This window comes from Glycine max, chromosome 10, assembly GCF_000004515.6.
Source record: "Glycine max cultivar Williams 82 chromosome 10, Glycine_max_v4.0, whole genome shotgun sequence".
Classification (NCBI taxonomy): Eukaryota; Viridiplantae; Streptophyta; class Magnoliopsida; order Fabales; family Fabaceae; genus Glycine; species Glycine max.
The window spans coordinates 31,068,935-31,078,048 of NC_038246.2; the positions used below are offsets into that span (position 1 = coordinate 31,068,935).

Sequence of the window (9,114 nt, forward strand, 5' to 3'; positions counted from 1 at the left end):
AACAGTCAACTTAATGTTTATTTACTATGATTGATTTGAAACTTTAGATAAAGTAAGGTTGATGATGGAACATGGATATTGTGTATTACAAGTACCTCAATGTAGGTATAATTAGACAATGAAGAAAAAACTCCTGCCCAAAATTAATAAAATACATTATATTTATTTTTAATAATTAATAGGGAAAAATAGTGCAAACTTACACATGCAATGCTCTTTTTTCTAATATCATTCATGTTCCTTAATCAATTTGTGTCCCGTGATCTAAGGGCTAGCTTGGATAAGTCTTTTTTATTTTAAAAAAATAAAATTGTGTCTATTATGTGAAATTAATGAATTATAGTAGTACTATACTAGTGGAGAAAAATAAAACTATTGTTCAGAGCTTAGTTCAAATAAAGTAATTATAAATTTGCTAACATTTAATTGTGAGCGTCGAAATATATAATATAGAAAAGAATGATTAATTTTAAATTATCTATTGAATGATCTTTAACTTAAATTTAAATATATTTAATTAAGTAATTTATTGTATCAATATTATAACATACACTGCAACAATTTAAACATGAACAAAAAAGACAAACCAAGAGAAGAGTCCAATGAGATGTGTCGACCACTGTAGCTAGGTCCTCTCCTGTGCTATTTCCTCGATTGTTTGCAATCCCATGTACACATCAAACCTTCCTGCACTAAAATTGTTCAAAGTTCAATAACACAACACTTAATTAATTAGCACTACTGTGTCATAGCCCCAACTATATATTGAGAGATTCTACGTCTCATATATGATTATTAATTATTCTACTTATTTCAATTTCTCCACTGTAATAAATAAAAGTAAAAGTAGATTCTCTATATACAACTTTCATTTTTTTTCCTTACACCTATTATTACTACGAGGCCCATTTTGGTGTAATCAATTTGAACATGACCCAAACTAAATTAACTTTCTGAAAAATTAACTATAAAATTTAAATTAAATATGTAACATGTCAAAGAGATTATTAAACAAATGTTAATATTATCATTTAAGTTATATGATTTTTTTTATTTGGACTAAAAAGTAAGCAGAAGGGACTATTTTGATCATTATTTTCAAGATTTATTCTTCATCTTAATCATTATTTTTTTAAATCTAGTAATTAAGATTGATTATTGATTACAATTATTATATTTTAAGAAAATAAATAAATGATTTTTTTTAGTGTTATACTATTTTGATCTCTCCTCAAAAGTAATTAATAGTTGTATTTTGAGAGATTTTTTTATATAAATTTTCTTATTTTGAAATATTAATGTGATAATATATATATTTCTAAGGATTAAAATGGTGTTTTCCCTTCAATTTTCCATAGTATTTAAAATTGACACCATTTAGTTCCCAATGTGACGTCGGTCTTATAGATGGTGGCTACCAGATAGCTACAATAGAAATGCCATTTGTCTCACATGATCGAAGTAGACAATTTTTTTTTTTTTGTCGGTGAAAAAGAGAATATATTAATTAGCCAATGAGGATGAGAAATACCCAAAAGAAATAATACAAGTAAAGTTCATGGAAAAATAAATAAATGTATATTTGAGGAGTTCTTTACCTTGAAAGGAATGGTGAAATGAAAATAAAGAAAGCACTAGGTGAGACAAAATCTCAAAAATATAGAAAACTACACTTTTTTAGCATTATATATATATATATATATATATATATATATATATTACATATATATTATAAAATGTTTCCATAAAAAATATTATAAAATGTTATTTTAATTCGTAAAAGGTTAAATTATACTTTAATCCTTTCTTTTCAATTAGAATGAGTTTGACTGATTGTAGAATGAAAAAGATTTAGTTTAATTTCTTATACTTTAAAAAGTTTAATTTCATTCTTTATGTTTTTAATCCATCAGTTTAGAATTAACGTCCTTATTTCAACCAAAAAAAAAATTAACACCCTTAACATTTTTAATATATTAGTAGTTAAAAATTCACTCAAAACATTCTTTTAATTATAAGGTAAATAAATAAAGAACTTAAATTTTACTGTCTCAGAGTCTTTTTTTTATCACAAGAATAGAAGACAAATAGAAAAAATTTACAACAATTCACGTGTGACTCAACTAATGGAGCTAGAGTGCTATACTTCCTTTTTCTTTTTACTAGGAGACTTTATTTAACTTAGAGAGTGATTAACCTGGATACTTATTAAATTTTGATAATCTTTTATTAATTATCGCACTCAAATTTATCAGCAATAATTTGTCTAAAATTTTTGCATTTATTTTGTATGAAAAATTGTATTTGGACAGATCAACCCGCAAATTATAATCAATAACTATTTAAAAGAATTATTTTGAAGGTGCTTTATCTAACAATTAGGAACATTGTGAATTGATATCGTTTCACAACCAAACATATACTCCGTGCCAGTTTAATATATAAGGAATGCCAGGATATTATTCCTAAACATTAAGGAAATGTTAGCATTTTTAATCTTTTCCCCACTCTAGACATTGATTTATGCACACTTATGTCAGGATATTATTTCTGAACATCAAGTAATTTTGTTAATTATATTACCCTTAAGACCATTGCCAATAAAACTTTCATTGAAAATCATAAATGAATTTTTTTTCTTAGAGAAAGCCACATCATACTGTTCTAAAACACGGGAAGTGTTAACCCTACAATACCATTAATTTTACCTTTCGTTTTTTTTATTCTTTCTTTGTGCTTCCAGCATGCCAAACTAGCACACTGCACAGTCAAACACAGAACTAGACATGTCCTAAAACATGTGAAGTGTTTTGAGTGCCTGAAATGTGTCAATCATCACGGACAAGACTGTTCTTGGCACTTCATCTACCACAAACATGAGTTTGTCTGAGATAAGGAGGACTAATTCTAAAAGATGGTTTCATAGAGGCAATTTGAGGGGTTCTTCATCACTTATCCCTACTACAAAGCACTCAAAACACACAACCAGCAAAAAAAAATTGAAGTTCCACAACCTAGGTCTGGCAATGCAAAACTCAGAGCAGAGAAATTCCATAAAAAAAATATATTTCAACATACAGCAGCAATATTTCAGTTAGCAAAAATTGTTCTAATTATATCCAAATCGGAGCAAAAGTGTTGGAAAAAACAGGGAACTCAAAACCCAAAACAGAATAAGCAAAAAAAAAAGATGAAATAACTTACTGTGTACGAGCTCCAAACCAGAAGAGACGAAGGTATAGCGTGCACTGCAATGTAGATGAAATTTAAAAGATGAAACCCTAGGAAGAGCAAGAACTGATAACCTTTATTCTCATTCTTTTCTTTCTTTCTAAAAGTACTGTATCACCATAACCTTTACTCTTTCTTGTCTTTCTTTCAAAAAACACTATACCTCTACTCTCTTTCTTTCAAAAAGCACTACACGTTACTTTTCATGTTTTTTGCATGTTTCTTTGTTTTGTTTTTTCTTTTTCTTTTTCACGTTTTCTTTCCTTTTTCTTTCTTTTATTTTTTTCTTTTCATCATTTTTGACGTCATTTTCTTTTTCTTTTCTTTTGTTTTCTCTGTTTTTTTTGTTTTCTTTTTTATCTCTTTTTTTTTCTTTTCTCTTTATTATTATTATTATTATTATTATTATTATTATTATATTTAAATTATTTTTTTCACATTTAGCTTCTTTTTTATTTCTTTTTCTTCTAGTGTTCTTTCTTCTTTCCTTTTTCTTTCTTTTATTTTTTTTTCTTTTCATCATTTTTTATGTCCTTTTTCTTTTTAAGGTTCGAATTGAAATAAAAAGCTTAACAACGATGGTGAAGTGTTAATTAAACTAACCAAGTTGCGCTTGTCTTCGAAGTACTTAGGTTCGGATTGAGGCTTGGAGGTCTTGGCTCTTTTAGCTCGAGGCTGAGATTTGGGCTTGTTATCTTCGGGTGCATCGTGTATGGCTTCTTGACCCTGCTTCGTCTTTCTCTTAGCTCCTCTCCTCATTGTGCTCGCTAGAACCAAACAGGGAAGAAAGAGAAATAGGATTTGGCTTTGGGGGTTGAACGGCGTTGGATCTGATTCATGGTTGTCAAATATTTCTCTTTCATTGGCGCTTCATTTTCCCTTTCTTCATCAAATATTTTCTATTTTTCAAATATTTATTTATGTAATTTGTTGACAGTATTTTTATCTATATTATAATAAATAACATGAATTTCTTAATATAAATAAAAAATATTATCACTAAATTAGAAACATTATTTTAAAAGATAAATATAATATATAAAATAAAAAAACTTATATAAATATACATATTCTAATATATGTGAATATTATTTTTTACATATATTAAGATTAAGATATTTTTATTATTTATTAAAATAGTATTTTTTTTATTTATATTTAACTTTATTTACTCAAGTGGTTAATTTTTTTAAAGAATCAAATTATATAGTAAATAAATGTACTTAAATAAAATGAGAAAATTTTTCTATTTTTAAAATATTTATTTATGTAGTTTATTGACAGCATTTCTATTTATGTTATAATAAAAAATATGAATTTCTTAATATAGATAAAAAATACTGTCACTAAATCAGAAACATTGTTTTAAAAGATAAATACAATATATAAAATAAAAAAAATTATATAAATATACCGATTCTAATTTATGTGAATAATATTTTTTACATATATTAAGATTAAGTTACTTTTATTATTTATTAGAACAAATTTTTTTATTTATATTTAACTTTATGTAATCCAGTGGCTATTTTATAAAATAATTAAATTATATAGTAAATAAATGTACTTAAATAAAATGAGAATATTTTCTATTTTAAAAATATTTATTTATGTAATTTATTGACAGTATTTTTATTTATGTTACAATAAATAACATAAATTTATTAATATAGGTAAAAAAATATTGCCACTAAATCAGAAACATTATTTTAAAAGATAAATATAATATATAAAATAAAAAAACTTATATAAATATACCTATTCTAATTTATGTGAATAATATTTTTTACATATATTAAGATTGAGTTATTTTTATTATTTATTAGAATAGTATTTTTTATTTATATTTAACTTTATGTAACCAAGCGGTTATTTTTAAAAAAAATTAAATTATATAAAAAATAAATGTACTCGAATATAATGAAAATATTTTCTATTTTAAAAATATTTATTTATGTAATTTATTTATAATATTTTTATCTATAATACAATAAATAACATGAATTTCTTAGTATAGATAAAAAAATATTGTCACTAAATTAGAAACATTATTTTAAAAGATAAATATAATATATAAAATAAAAAAATTATATAAGTATACCTATTCGAATTTATGTGAATAGTACTTTTTACATATATCAAGATTAAGTTAATTTTGTTATTTATTAGAATAGTATATTTTATTTATATTTAACTTTATGTAACCAAGTGGTTATTTTTTAAGAGATTTAAATTATATAATAAATAAATGTACTCAAATAAAATGAAAATATTTTATATTTTTAGAATATTTATTTATGTAATTTATTGACAGTATTTTTTATCTATAATACAATAAATAACATGAATTTCTTATTATAAATAGAAAATATTGTCACTAAATTAGAAACATTATTTTGAAAGATAAATATAATATATAAAATAAAAAACTTATATAAATATACCTATTCTAATTTATGTGAATAGTAATTTTTGCATATATTAAGATTAAGTTACTTTTATTATTTATTAGAACATTATTTTTTATTTATATTTAACTTTATGTAATCAAGTGGTTATTTTATAAAAGAATTAAATTATATAGTAAATAAACGTACTTAAATAAAATGAGAATGTTTTCTATTTTAAAATATTTATTTATGTAATTTACTAACACTATTTTTGTCAATGTTACAATAAATAACATGAATTTCTATATATAGATAAAAAAATGTTGTCACTAAATCAGAAACATTGTTTTAAAAGATAAATATAATATATAAAATTAAAAAACTTATATAAATATACCTATTCTAATTTATGTGAATAGTATTTTTTACATATATTATGATTAAGTTATTTTTATTATTTATTAGAACAATATTTTTTTTATTTATATTTAACTTTATGTAACCAAGTGGTTATTTTTTAAAAGAATTAAATTATATTGCAAATAAGTGTACTTAAATAAAATGAGAATATTTTCTATTTTTAAAATATTGATTTGTGTAGTGGTTGCTAAATTGCATTTTTCTAGTAGTGGTTAACAATGACTCTAACACCTCACGAGTCTCACTCTTTAAGGATTCACTTGGGGTTCGTGCTATGAATTTTGGGATTTCATGGTTTCGGGTTCCAGGAAGAAGGATAAGCTCAAGGACAAACAACTTGTCCGAGGTAATTACCAATGAGGGTTGAGGTAATTACCACAAATGGTTAAAAGTGTGCATCAAAATGTCGTTCAATCAAAGCGCGACACGTGGCGGTCCACGTTCGCAAGTAACAGTCAACATCCAATTTCAGGCTTGGGGATTGAAATAAGGGACTGCAAAAAATGGGGGACTCAATATGTGAAATAAATTATAGGGGGGACAAAATTCAAAATTTGAAACAAATAGGGGGACTAAATTTGCAGTTAAGCCAACATTAAAAGAGTACAAAATAGCAGAGTAAAAATTGTAGAAAGTGTGAGAAAAATCAAAGAAAGAAGAATTTAGATAGAGAGCTGAAACTATAGATCTGAAAATGTAATTTCACAATTTCAAAAAATTGATCTATACAAAACCTAAATGTATATAGTTACATAGTTAAGCTCAGTTAATACTCAGCAATAACTTAGACAAATCTAAAGTAATTGCACCTAACAGTAGAAATTATAGAGAAGTCACAACTAAACACCCTAGGTTAAAGTTGTAAAATACTGACAGAGTAACAGCAGTAATGTGACATCACTCCAATACTCCCCCTCAAACTCAAGAGGGGCTGATCCGAGAATTGATAAAAACAAAAAAAACTGAGTTTTTGTTGAAGTTCTCTAAAATGGAGGTGTGACAGCTTTGGTTCAATTAGAATGTGAGTACATTTGTGTAGAGCAGATACATAATAGAGATGAAAGCTTTGGTTGTTCACCTTCCTTACAAATAATAGGACAAGTCCCACATGCTTTGTTCTAACATGAAGAAAGGGATTACGAGCTGGTGACACAGTACTGAGTTGGCACATAGGATAGTGGGTGTAGTAAATTCAACCCCAAGTTCTGCGAAAAGAGACTGCAGCCATAATACTTTTTCTGTTGCGTGTCGAACAGAAATGCTTTACCTCCGTGCTCGATTGGGCCACCAAGGTTTGTTTCTTAGACCACCAAGAGACTAGGTTAGGACCAAGAAATACGCAGGACACATATGTGAAGATTCCAACATCTCAGGTTAAATGCCTAATCAACATCACAGTAGGCCTTTAGGGAGAATTTTCATTCTCACTCTTGTTTCCTTTCCAAATTATGGCAGATGTTGCAGATGTGCAGAAAGCTTTCAACTGTCCAACTAACTGAAAGACTTGACTATTCTAATTTGCCTGGCCTGAATCCCAACATGAAAAATGGAAGGTGAGTTTGTATGAAATTCATGTTATTAGTTTATGTGTGTTCTCTTCATTTTTGTAATAAAAAATATGAAAACATTAATTGCGGTTTTCTTTTTAAAACATTTACCTACAGATTTATTAGGACTTTATAGTTTACAAGTTTACTTTCAAACTGTTACCATGCTTTATTTTGCACTTTTATTCTATTCTCAATATAAAGGATTTATTTTCCCCTGCATAAATTGCAATACAGGTAAGTTTTTTTCTGTTCAAATACAAACTCACAACTAATGGACCAAAGTCAACAAGAATGCTATTCAAGATTTAAGATTGTATATAATTCATAACCCTTTATTCTTAACCATTTACATTGGCTTCTTTGTACCCCATTGTCCAGAGGCTCTTCGCTATGCGAAGGTATTGGGGAGGGATATTGTACGCAGCCTTACCCTTGCATATGCAAAGAGGCTGTTTCCGGATTCGAACCCATGACCAACAAGTCACCAAGGCACAACTTTACCGCTGCACCAGGACTCGCCCTCCATTTACATTGGCTATTGTTCAATAAACTTGCACATAAATACTTGAATTCCCTTATTCTCTATTTCTAGGGATGGTATTATTGTGAGAAAGTTGATGAAGGAATCAATTTTCATGTGTGTAGTCTGAAGGAAGGAACACTTAACTGGGAAATGTTGCAATTCAAGCCAAAATTTCCACGTCAAGTATTGCTTTGCAGAGTAAGTAATAGTTATATCATTCATTGAGAGCTTTGTCACTGGTGCTCTTGTAAATTTAGTTGGAAGAGTGCATGGTTACGCATTGTCAATAAAATTTGGTTTGTTTGTTAGCCGGTTCACTAGCATTCTATTTCTACCTTTCATGAAGTAAATTTTTCTTTCTTTCTCGGTATCATTTATTTATTTATTTTTAAATTTTTGCTCAGGTTGGGGAATTTTATGAAGCTTGGGGAATAAATGTATGTATTCTTGTTGAATATGAGGGTTTAAATCCTTTTGGCGGTCTGCAATCAGATAGTATCCTGAGAGCTGGTTGTCCTGTTGTGGTATTTTTATTTTTGTCGGCAAACTTTTATATTGATGCTGCCATTTGTTTTGGTTATTTTCTTTTCTCATGAAATTTAATTTTTATATTGATAATTGTGAATGAACTTCTTATATGTATAATAATCACTTTCTTCCTTTCTTTGGTCAAAGAATCTTCAACAAACTTTAGATGATCTGACACAAAGCGGTTATTCAGTGGTGAGTATAACAATTAATCAATGCTCTACCATTTTTTTATGCTGTTTAAATTTTTATCCCTCCATGACTAAACTTATGCTATCTTGTGTTGTCCATCTGTTTGTAGCATTCTTCAAAATGAAACCCAAAGTGACTAATCCCTATTTACTCACATATGTTGTTTGTAAATTCTCACAGTGCCTGCCATCTTACCAGTCTATGAGTACATGCTGCTAATAAATTTTGGTCTCAACACTGCATTATGGAGGAAGCAGGCTCAGGGCCCAACTCAAGCTCG

The 9,114-nt window shown here is 27.0% G+C and overlaps 1 protein-coding gene across 1 annotated transcript; it reads left to right on the forward strand.

Moving 5' to 3' along the window:
* Positions 1–7,517: 7,517 nt before the first annotated feature.
* LOC121172998 (DNA mismatch repair protein MSH1, mitochondrial) lies at positions 7,518–8,868 on the forward strand. The gene is made up of 3 exons (XM_041006363.1): positions 7,518–7,594; positions 8,237–8,312; positions 8,519–8,868. Exons 1-3 carry the CDS (start codon positions 7,581–7,583, stop codon positions 8,708–8,710), a joined length of 282 nt encoding a protein of 93 aa, XP_040862297.1. The 5' UTR covers positions 7,518–7,580; the 3' UTR covers positions 8,711–8,868.
* The last annotated feature ends 246 nt before the right edge of the window (positions 8,869–9,114 follow it).